The sequence below is a fragment of the Lactuca virosa genome, chromosome 3 (genome assembly GCF_052849685.1).
Source record: "Lactuca virosa cultivar CGN04683 chromosome 3, Lactuca_virosa_CGN04683_v6, whole genome shotgun sequence".
Lineage (NCBI taxonomy): Eukaryota > Viridiplantae > Streptophyta > Magnoliopsida > Asterales > Asteraceae > Lactuca > Lactuca virosa.
Window position 1 is genome coordinate 125,619,836 of NC_136428.1, and position 12,351 is coordinate 125,632,186.

A 12,351-nucleotide genomic window follows, 5' to 3' on the forward strand; every position below is an offset into this window, starting at 1 on the left:
GAGGAAAATGACATTGTTGTCCAGCATGTGTGCAGCAAGAAACAGAGAGCCGACATCTTTACTATGTCAATGGGGAAGACTCAATTTTTGGAGATGAGAGATCTGCTGGGAGTACAAAAGGTAACTAGTTGAAGTTCAAAGCAATGGCATGACCTGAACACTTTGGATTAAGGGAGACTATGTTGGATTTAATCCAAATGTGTTCAAAAGACGCAGACTCTCTTCAGGGGCATTTTAGTCAATTTTTATGTTTGAATAAGTAAAAGGCCATGTAGGCCATCAATTCCGTTTTTTTAGTAGAAGTAGATCATGGATAGTTTGTTGCTATCTTTTAGGGATTTCTTTGCTTTATGTAGTTCGTTCTTTTCATTTTGAGTTTCGAGCACCTGAAAATAAAACGAGAAAATTGTCCCAAAAGCTTCCCCTGTTCTTCCTCTTGTGTACTCTGTTGTTTTCTGTTTTGCTGCAGGGGTTGATTCCATCATAATCTGGGGGTGTGTCCCGGTGCCAAAGTTAGGGGCTGTTAGGGTGGTACACCACTAACTAAGTACCCCGACATACTATTAGAGCCAATTGCAAGAATATGTGTCGAACTTGAATATGGAATCCGACTTGGGCCTTTTTTATGGCTAGGGCGCATGTATAATTTGTAATTTGTATATCCCCTTCAAGCGCATCTGGCGATTCTGCAAAGGGGTATGCTCCTCTACGACGCTCTTGGTTATGATGAGATGATGTGGGGTATGTTTCTAACACATATAAAAGAGGTTTTCTCAGCCTGTTAACTGGTGTTATTGATTTTCCTTTTACACCGCTTTTTCTTGTGAGTTCTGTATTCTATTTCTTGCGTAGTTGCGTTGCTGGTAATGGCGGAGGATCAAGGAATTGTCGTTATTTTGTCGGTGATTTTTGTCAATCAAGTTGAAACAACGACGTTGGATTGCCATTTTGGGTTGAATTTCAGTGGTGCGCTGCCTACACCAAGTGTTCCGATTAACATGCTCAGAGGTAATCATGGAGAGCATTGGGGAAATATGTCAATAAAAATTTAGCGTCAGATAATTCATGTTGGTGACATTTTCATCTTAGCCAAACTCCATATGATATACTATGCTTACTGGACACGCATACTTAAACGTCCTCCAACACCGAGTAACTCTCTTGAAAATTGTATGCTGCAAAGAAGCTAATATCCCCAATGTTTTGTATAACTCTAAGAAGAGAAATCAAGAAATCAAGAATATTATATATACTCAGTAGCTATGTGTTTTGTGTTACCTGGGATAAACCAAAAACATGACAAATCCTGTAATTGAATTAAGGTTTTTCCGAATGGGTATGAAAAAAGGTTTATACTTGCTCATAAAACACAGCAACGGATCCGGTTTTTAAACGGTATTTTTTAACCCTACAACATTCGGGAAAACTTTGTCAAATGTGAGGATTCTCATCGTTGACTATCAGCAATTCTCCTTGTCCATTTTCATAGCTTGCAGCTTTCTCCTTCATGTCCCATTCCCCCGCCCACAGCCATCCTTCTTCCTTCCCCTGTAAGAAATTGATACTAAATCACTTAAATCCATTAAAATCGAGGAAAATGTATCAATTTAAACATATTGGTGATTCTTCATCAGTGTGAATCATTTCCTTGGTAGAAGCTGAGCGGGTTAAGTGCTGATCATGGTTTAAATGGATATCAATTAAAAGGTCTGTATTGTTTGTTTTCTTTTACTATCGACTCTCATATCTCCATTTAGGTTCATTTGGATATGCTTGATCTAAAAAAAGAAATTGATATTTTTTTTTGAGTTTGATGCCACATTAGTTGTATGTTTTGTTCCTTGTGCAGTGTTGTGATTTCATAGAGTTTTAGAATTTTTTTTAAAGGAAATAAATACCGTAACGGTCTCAATATTTGTGAATTCTGATCTCTAACCACAAAATTGTACACACATAATACAATATATTTTGTAGCATAGGGTTCAGGGGCGGAGCCAAGATTTTATAATAAGGGGGGCATACATCGTAATAAGATCGAAAACCTTTCTCCATGATCACGAATTATATATTCAAATTTTACCTCTTAAATTTAACATATCATATTTTTTAGGTTGACATTAATTGGTTCTTCAACATTACTCTTCTTTTAGGTTGTAGGCGTATATCATCTTTCCTATTATTATCACTAACAAGATGCTATGTGGATAATAAAAGTTATCTTTTTGTTTGGAAAAAAAAAAAACTAATGGCTCTTTAGTTGCTTCTGATTTATCTTTTTAATTATACAAGACCAAATTACTCCTAATAAAATTATTATTAATTTATAGATTACAAAAAGTTAAAACTAGCTTCTTCTATGTCATTGATAAATAAACTTAGGAATTTTGCATAAACCAAAAACATAAAAATTGGAGTTGTTGTTAAATGGCCACCGCCTACGACTTTTAAAAGTTTAAATGGTATCGTAATTAAAAGAAATTGAAAAGCGTGGGGTTTTAAACTTTCAATGCCTTATCCTTTATACGACTCATCAGTTTTGGAGGAAATCGGCTTATAATTAGGCCGAACTAAGTTTATTTAACATTAAAGGAGATGGGATTGGGGGGGGGGGGGGGGGAGGGGGGCCGAGACATCCGGCAGCCCCGGTACTGTCTCCGCCCATGATAGGGTTACTTTGACTCTTGATGTACCTTTATCTAGTTCCCTTGTTTGGTAAGTAGTTTGTACAAAAATAGAGGCTTCAACCTCTTAATCAAAGAGAATATATTATTCCCAGAAATCAGATTAGTCACATGGTATCAGAGTCATGTTGGAGCGAAGAATTAATTGCAAAACGGCGGGAATTTGAGCGACGATTGAGAAAACCGATTCTAATTTCTATATCTCTACTCTTCTTTCCCTCTCAATGTCACTGTTTGATTTCTGTACCAATTACATAGGTGAAATAAGATCGAGTTAACATTACATCCATATATGTTGGCTGCCTAACCTTTGCAATATGTGACTTTTTTGTGATACATAAAAATGATAAAATCATTTAGCATTACATCCATATATGTTATGCCATATCATATTGAAATGAAATGAAAGGGGGATGAGACATAAAACCAGTAAGAAATTGAAATCAATGTTATATCCATGTTATACCAAACTCATCCACATAATCTCTTAATTATAGTTCTAGTCATATTTCAAACCAAAGTGAAATGCGTACCAATAATTGAAATCGTGTATGTTTTGTTTGAAGGATTTAGTTCGTTATAATACCAAGTGTAAAGGTTAATTGGAACTCAACAGCTCAAATGCATGCTAGGATCGGAGACATGGAGAGGGGAGCCAAAAAGGTTCCAGGCTGTACGTTTAAATTGCTTTAATATTTGAATTTTTTTCTTAATATTTAAAATTTGCCATCTTTGTAAAGACACCTCTCATCTTATCATACCAAGTGTCTCACAAAATTTCCCAATGGGCAAACCGATATAAGTATAACAACATACTTAACATAATTTCTTATTTTGGGGATTTGTGTATGGCCTTGTCCTTGGTTTCAGTAGTGACTTTTAGAAGTACAGCAATCTCAGCCCATTGACTTATCTGTTTATCTATTACAAACAAATCTAAAGTTTCTTAACAAAAAGGCATTCAAATGAATACATATATATATTGACATGATGCATATAGAGAACTTGAGAAAAGTAAAGAACATTGAAAGTACACTATATCGATTGGACAACAAATGTCATTTCAAAGCAGATCCTTCATCAACAGATTTGAAACTTGGCGCATTGTTGGTCTTCCGTTCGGATTGGAGTTCAAACATGCTCTTGAGAGACTCAGCACCAACTTAACTTGTTTCTCAGCTTGTGGTGAGGGAAGTGGAATCCGACTGTCTCCCACATTTTCCAACACTAGATAATCAGCAGACAATGTTGGTAGTTCACCGGGATGTTTTCCCATGATAACTTCAAGTGCAACAATGCCAAAGCTATACACATCACATTTCTCGGTTGCAACCATCGTATAAGCAAGCTCTATATCCAAAGTAACATAAAATAAAAACAAAAAAGATTATATTAACCCCACAAGATTCTAACATAAATACATATATGCACATATACAAATTTATATATTACGAAACTAAAGAAGATGTAGAGCTACAATCACAAGATTATGTTACCTGGCGCGATATAACCATAGGTGCCTGCAATAGCGGTCCAGTTTGATGAGTCTAGCTTTAAAAGCTTGGACGTCCCAAAATCAGAAATATGTGCCTCATAATCAGAATCAAGAAGGATGTTGCCAATGGAAATGTCTCTATGAATTAAAGGAGGTGAGCAGTCGTGATGCATATAAGCCAAACCATTAGCTATAGCCCTTACAATATTGACCCTTTTCAACCAATCCAATTCTTTTGCTAAGACATCGCTTCTTAAGATTGATCCAATGCACCCTTTTTCAAGGTATTCATAAATCAAAAATGAGTGGCGGGTATGTGAGCAATATCCATAGAGTTTCACTATGTTCCGATGCCTTATGTTTGTTAATGCTCGTATCTCATTAAGGAAACCATTATGATCAACATTCTGAGATGATGATGAGTGAAGTTTCTTGACAGCTACCACATTGTTAGGTTGTATCTCGGCTTTGTACACAGTCCCATATCCTCCGGTCCCAATGGAGTATGCTTCATCAAAATTATTTGTTGCTTTCAAGATGTCATCATGTGCTACTCCTCCATCAAAACTTGTTATGAAGAAATAATCACCACTTTTTTTGTCCAATGGTTTCTGGGAAGAATGACTCTTTCGTTTTCGATAAGCAATGAGGCCACAAATGAAAAAACCAAGTAAAATTGCCCCGATAAGAGGGAGCATAATTACAAGGACGAGTTGATGATGAAAGGGATCATTTTTCTTCTTCGAGATTTGACTTGCACAAAATTTTAGTCCTGTAAAATTTCCACACAAATGTGGATTGCCTTCTATAGACACATTCACAAAGTTAGTGTTAGTGGGAACTGGACCTGAGAGCTCATTGTAAGACAAGTCAATATCAGTCCCACGAGGCAAACTTTTAATAGCATCAGGAATAGAACCAGATAATCTATTGTGAGAAAGATTCAATTTTTGCAAACTTTGCAAACTTTGAACTTCAGATGGTATCTCTTCCTTGAGCAAATTCTGAGATAAATCTAGTTCCGTAAGCTGAACTAATTTACCAATCTCAGATGGAATTTTTTCACTGAGCATGTTGTTACTAAGATTTAAGTTGTAGATATAAGTCCAATTATCAATACTTTTTGGTATCGAACCATTTAATCTATTTGAGGACAAATCGATAGCAAGGAGATCATGCAGTGATCCAAGCTCTGGAGGTATAATACCTGAAAGTTGGTTATCAGCCAAAGACATATACAACATACTTGTCATCTTCCCCAACTCTTTTGGGATCTCACCAATAAAATGATTTGAAGAAAGATTAAGCTTTCGTAGTTGAGTTGCACTTCCAAACTCTAGAGGTATGCAACCACTGATGCTGTTGTATCCCATATTTAAGACTGTCAAATTCTTGCATTTACTCCAGTTTTTAGAAAGCTCCCCATGAAAATGATTGTAACTGATATCAAGGTAAGCTAAGTTTGGATAGAACCCAAAACTATTTGATATATTTCCACTGAATTGATTACGATCAAAACGAACTCTTATTAAGCTAGGACAATTCAATAAGCCTCTTGGAATAGGACCGGTGAGTTGATTACCCGATACTGTCAATTTTTGAAGCATCCCCCCATGGCACAGATCTTTGGGCAATTTCCCAGACAACTGATTGTCATCCAACTCTAGCTTAATCAAGTCTAGGCTTCCAAGTCCTTGTGGAATTGAACCTGAAAAAGTATTAGCACCGAGGAACAGACGTTGTAGGTTGCTGAGGTTTGCTAGTGATGAAGGAATAGAACCGCTAAGTTGATTTAGGCTCAACGCGAGCTCAGTGAGAGACTTTAAATTTCCAAGTTCATTTGGAATGTGACCATAGAGTTGATTGTAGAACAAAAAAAGGGTATTCAAAGATGTCAAATTACCCAATGTTGAAGGAATTAAGCCAGATAGATTGTTTACAGAGATGCTTAGGAACTTAAGTGACACCATGTTTCCTATTTCTTTCGGAACGGAACCAGTTAGATTGTTTTTGTCTAAGTCCAGGTCGGTTAGCTGGCGGAGGGTTCCTATTTCACGTGGGATTACTCCAGAAAACGTATTGAATGAAATATTAAGATAAACAAGTTTGGACAGGAGTTGGATTTCTAGTGGAATGGGGCCAAAGAAGTTATTTACACTGAGATCTAAATGTGTAAGATTGTGTAGCAATGAGAATGAAAATCGATGAAGTGTACCCTTTAAGCCAGATCTCGAGAGGTTCAACCTGTGAATGCTCCCTTCAGCATTGCAAACTACTCCAAACCAAGAGGTACATTGAACTGATGCACCAGAGTTCATAGGGAGGGGAAGCCATGAAGAGAGAAAGGAGTTGTTTGGGATTTGAAGGCTTGCTTTCCATTTAAGAAGAGAATTGGCTTCCTCCAAAGAAGCAGAAGCGAGATTGGGTACGGGGGAGAGAATGATGATTAGAGCTAGAGAGAAAAATAAGAAGTTTGAAGAAGATATTATTTGCTTTTCCATTTTGTTTTTTGAAAAGTGATGGTTTGTGCCACCCTAATTTATACTTGACCATTTTTTTTTGTTTTTTTATTCTCCCTATTTTTACAAGGAAAGTTGATTAAAACTGAAATTGTGTAAAGTTGGTTTTCAAATCAAACAGGTTTCAGTTATTATTAGCTCAACGGAAACATAATATAACTTCACAATATAAAAACTTACGACTAATTAAGTTATTTACTTAGCATCTGTTCGACAAAAATTTTAATCATTTGATGGCTAAAGTTGTTATGCAAAGAATAGATGGAACGTTGACAAAGCAAAATAGGGTCTTGTCTACTTCGGAATTTAATGGTATATCTAATTAATTCTTGTAGAATAGAAAAATGCCATCGAAGCCACCCTAGCCTGTAATGTGGATCTGTAAGTTGTCGGATTTGTTTGACAAATTGCAAATTGGGTCCACACCATTAATTTTCAGTGACCATTGATTTGTAACCATAATTATTATTTCACAATTCAAATTATTAAAGCACACTCATTTAAAAGTCTATTTAAGTTTGAAAAACAAATCAACAACCATTTATTTAGTATTATCTATACGGATAGGAATATTTATTGTTTTTTTTCTAAGGACACATATTCAGACACGAGTACAGAACAGACACAGTCAAAGAACAAGTGTTATATTTTAGTTTTTCTTTAGTCATCAAAATACAGATACAGACAGGTAAACAACACATATATAAAACAACTATTATTGTTAATTACTAAGTAATAAGTTATGTAAAAGAGTTTTGGTAATTAATCTATCAAGTTACCAATATACTAAAGCCCGACTTAGGTATTGCAATTTAAGTCGATGTTGTAAGTTTCTATTTATATCACCTTCTATGGGCCATAGTACAACAGGGCTGAATATACATACAAAGGCCAATACAGAATACATAATAATACACATGCTAATATGCCCCTGCAGTTTGAGGAGGGGGAGGTTCTCGAATGCTCAAACTAGGACGAAACTCAGAAAAAAGAGGAATCGGCAAGCCTTTGGTGAAAATATCAGAATGATACCAGGAAGGAACATGATACTGATACTGGGAAGAAACATGCAACACTTTAATGTGACCGATTGCGACTATCTAGAACAAAGTGAATATCAAGCTTAATGTGTTTGGTTCGTTGGTGCTGAACCGGGCTTGCAAACATATAAATGACGTTGATATTGCCGCAGCAGACAAGGGTAGCAGAGCAGAGAGGATGGTGAAGTTCCCGAAGGATATTACGCAACCAAGCTATTTCCGCAACAGCATTGGCAAGACCCCAGTATTTTGCTTCCGCACTTGAATGCGAAATTGTGTGTTGTCTCTTAGATGACCGGGATACCATATTATCACCAAGAGAAAAACAGTATCCAGAGGTAGATCGACAGGTGGTGAGATATCCTCCTCAATCAACATTAGAGCAGGTTGTAACAAATGTAAAAGAAAAAAAGTTGAGCTGAAGCCTGTTGTCTATAGTCTTGCGTATGTATTCCAGTACGCGTTTGAGAGCTTGGAAGTGAGGCTCTCTAGGTTCGTGCGTATATAGACATATTTGTTGAATAGCAAAAGAGATATCCGATCTAGTAAACGGGAGATATTGGAGTGCCCCCGTATGACTACGATATAAGGATGGATCCAAAACTCTAGAGCTGGTAGCAAACAGTTTGGTGGACATATCAACCGAAGTATGATTTGGATTACATGTAACATCTTGGCACGTTGAAGCATTTCAGTAGCATACTTCTTTTGAGACAGAAACATGCCTTGTGAGGAGTGTGTGACTGAGATACCCAAAAAGTAATTTAATGGCCCAAGATCCATCATGGCAAACTCAAGACCGAGTTTGGTGAAGATGCACCGAAGAAGGCTCGGTGATGATGCAGTAAGAATGATGTCATCAAAGTATAGCAAAAGGTAAGTTGTATCGAGACCGTTCTTCAAAACAAGTAGAGAGGAGTTGGTCTTGTTGTGTTGAAACGTAAGAGTGGTTGCATGACTGGCGAAGCGTTGGAACCAGATGTGCATGAATAATACCGTATAAACATTTATGAAGATGACGTACATGGTGAGGCATGTTGGGATCGGCAAAGCCATAAGGATGGTACATGTAAAATGTCTCATTAAGGTGAATATGTAGAAAAGCATTTTTGATATAAAGCTGATGCACATGCCACTTACGAGAGAGGGAAAGATTGAGAACTATACGAATTGTAGTAACGAGGCTAAATGTGTTTGCACATTCGATGTCGGGTTGTTGACTCTTTCCATTCCAATGAGATATGTTTTAGACCTGTTACGAGAACCATCAACATTAATGTAACATCCCAAAAATCCAATGAAAAATTTTCATTTTATTTAAAACAATAGTCTATACAAAAATGTGTTCCCAAACGATTGAAGTGAAAAATAGTATTTAAACATCAAAGTAAAAATTATCAATGCGGAATAAACTCTGGGGGATGTTGTGCAGTCACGTCGGGCCCTTCCCTTTCGAACGAGAGGTACCTGAAACCATAACCATAAAACTATAAGCACAAAGCCTAGTGAATTCCCTAAAATACCAAATACCATACATATCCTTGGGCCTATCCTTCATATTGGGCCCAACCCATAATAATGGACCTATCCCTCCCAATTCAATAGGCCCAACCCAACATACAAATGGGCCTAACCCGTCTTACCATGGGCCTAGCTCAACATACAATGTGAGAGTCACAAAGACAGCTACCATATAACATATCCTAATGGTCTGGCATGGGTACCTTCAACCTATGGGTACAGTGAGGAGGCTCACCTCAATCTAGAGATAACCGAATCACACACGCTGCTGCTACCGGGCTTCTCACACTAAACACATCCAAATTATCCTTAATTAATAATTAAGATAATTTCCCATAATCCAAGGTCTGATTCATATTCTATCATACCAATGGGTAAAAGACTAATTTACCCTTCCTATACTTGGCCCAACAAAGCAACACCCAAACCCAATATGACTCAAGGCTCAAAAATGGCCCAAGAGCCATTGAGGTGTGTACGCCCCGCGTACCAACTTGTTACGCCCAACGTACGACGCTGAATCCCAAAATCAACTCTAAACCTCTTAATACCTTAAGATAACATGTATAACTTCCAAATCTGATTCATATGGGACGTCCTAAGTCATAAAGTTCCTAACTTTATGTCTTTTCATGGCTTAATGGTGTGGTGGCTGAAGGTAAGGAGGGTTGGAAATGAGTTAAGGCCTTTAAATAAGGTCTAAGACCCAAAATTTGGATTTGAGTCTAGGCCGCGTACTCCCAGCCTACTCCTGGTACGCCCAACGTACTAGGTTGTCCTCCGCGATAAATCCTGCCTAGTACGCCTAACGTACTCGGGTGTAACGCCCACGTTTCTGGCTAAGCATTAGTATGATGATGTAATAGGTAGGGTCAACAATTGTAACCTATTTTGAAGTAATAAAGAGGAATTATTTGAGTATTATGTTATTTATGTGATTTATGTGCATTATACTTGCTTATGACGATGTAATAAAATAATAATAAAAATATGTATCAAAAATAAAATAATAGATAGACCCAATATCTATGAATAAAGTTGAAGTGATCATAACAAGGATTTCGGGGATATAAGGAACGCTGAAATCCGACTTATAACAAAGAAGTTATGACCTGTCAAAGTTTCGAGACAAAACTGACACGACGCTGTGTGACGTAAAAAGTGAGTTTACGATAAAATACTTTTTAGCCTTATCTACGTAAACGAAAGTCGTAGTATACGTTAAACCGAGAGCGTACATATAGAGAACGCTCAAATCTGACTTCGTTAGAGGAAGTTATGATTTTTCTAAGATTTGGCATAGTAGTATGCAGCCCGGAAATCGAATTTTAGATCGATCAATTTTTAGCCGATACAATCAAAACGAGAATTGAAGATCTCGTTAATAGGAGCTCAACGATATAAAGACAGACGAAAACGGACGTCGGATGACAAAGTTATGAAATTTTAACGGACTTTATCTATCTAAGCCTGTTAAAATATAAATTTAAAAATAAATTCAAAATTAGCCGTCGGAGTCTAAATGAAAGTTGAAGATTATGTCACCACCTACGCGTGGATATAAAGAACATCAAAAATGGAGCTCATATGTGAAACTTAAGGAATTTAGAAGTTTATTAAATTATGGAAGGATGTGAGGGTGACACGTGGTCGAATCAGGGCTGTTCCTTTCTTTCCATGGCTTTGCTTCGGAGTCCGACACATGTCCCTCGTACGCGCAGCGTAGTGCCTTGGACATGCAGCGTACTCCGAAGTTACGCCCAACGTAACCCAAGATCTCAGCCTATAAATAGATGCGAGGAGCACCCCATTTCTTCACACTTTTCCCATTCTTTCTCTCTCAAACATTCCTCTAAACCACTCCAAATCCCTATTACTTCCCAAGTGCTAGAGCCGAGTCCCGGAGTGCTAGAGGGCTCTGAGAAGAAGAGCATTTGGCTTAGAAGTTCTGCCCCCGCAAAGCCCGACTCCCAGCCAAACCCCCTTGTAAGTGAGTTATGCTTACCCTACTCTAAGTATAACTTATGTTTAAGTTTATTATCGTTATTATGTACCTATAAACAATACATGATCTAAGAATTTTGAATTAGACAATGTGTTATAATACGTTTTAACTGCTCACGGTACCGGGAATCCGGTTTGAAAGGCCGCCTGGGTTGTTGGATTTCAAAACAGCTTAAATGCCAAAATGGTCCTGCCCTCCGGTGTTTCATGTCTGGCTCCTGTCTGTACATAGTAGTTGAAAAGTATTATTTAACGCTTATATAATACAAGAAAAACAATATTTCTCGATTAATAATTAGACGCAATAAATATTAGACTACAATCTAGTAATAATGATACTAGGTTTCGTCAAAGGGAAATAAAATTGTTAGAAGCGAAGCGTTGCCCGAGTTTGAAGCCATCACTTTAACAAGTGAGTGCATAGTCACTTTCATCTTACACATAGATATGAAGTATTTAATATAAATTATGTGCTATGTGTTCATATTATCTGTGTTCTTGATATCTATGTTGGATAAACGAAATATACATGTTTTATTTGATTTAAACTGTATATGTATTTTATACCTATCAATATGCTGGGAAAGATGGGTAGATGAAATAAAGGATGAGCGATGAAATAAAATGATGAGAGGCCCCAATGTTTAAGCTAATTCAGTCATCTAGAGGAGTATAGATGACGACCACAGACTATTCTAGACAGTCTAGTGGAACGCTAGCAGGCTCGCAACCTGTAGGTGTTTGTGAACGATGTGTTCACCGGTGTACTCCATCCCCCTCATGGTTGCCTTACTAACATATATTGCTGAGGAATCCGCTTAGCAGTATTATCTATCCCGATGATGATCCTTAGGATAGGTCCCTTGAATTAGATGCTTTAGGGACAGAAAGTGAGTATAACGGGAACGGGTAATCGGGTTGAATGATTTGATGACATTAATAAACTTAATTATTGTGGGTTGAAAACCCTATGCGCTCACCAGGCTCCCAAGCCTGACCCACTGAGTTTCTTGTATTATAGGTAGTGGCACAAGAGCGTAGATGTGATGATCGGATGAGAGATTGTGGATTATAGGTCAGTAGAAATAAAT

General features: G+C 37.3%; 1 protein-coding gene across 1 annotated transcript; it reads right to left on the reverse strand.

Moving 5' to 3' along the window:
- Positions 1 to 3,623: 3,623 nt before the first annotated feature.
- Positions 3,624 to 6,670, reverse strand: LOC145166521 (uncharacterized). The gene is made up of 2 exons (XM_079085522.1): positions 4,178 to 6,670; positions 3,624 to 4,031 (listed from the first exon to the last, which is right to left on the reverse strand). The coding sequence occupies exons 1-2, from the start codon at positions 6,492 to 6,494 to the stop codon at positions 3,745 to 3,747; spliced, it is 2,604 nt and encodes an 867-aa protein (XP_078941648.1). The 5' UTR covers positions 6,495 to 6,670; the 3' UTR covers positions 3,624 to 3,744.
- Positions 6,671 to 12,351: the final 5,681 nt, after the last annotated feature.

What these genes read in the sequence shown, in the direction of transcription:
- LOC145166521 (XM_079085522.1), bottom strand. Translation starts at nt 6,494, where the DNA reads ATGAACTCTGGTGCATCAGTTCAATGTACCTCTTGGTTTGGAGTAGTT. An exon ending in CTATGGTTATATCGCGCCAG is followed by an intron (nt 4,032 to 4,177) that starts GTAACATAATCT and finishes CTTTGGATATAG; the next exon opens with AGCTTGCTTATACGATGGTT.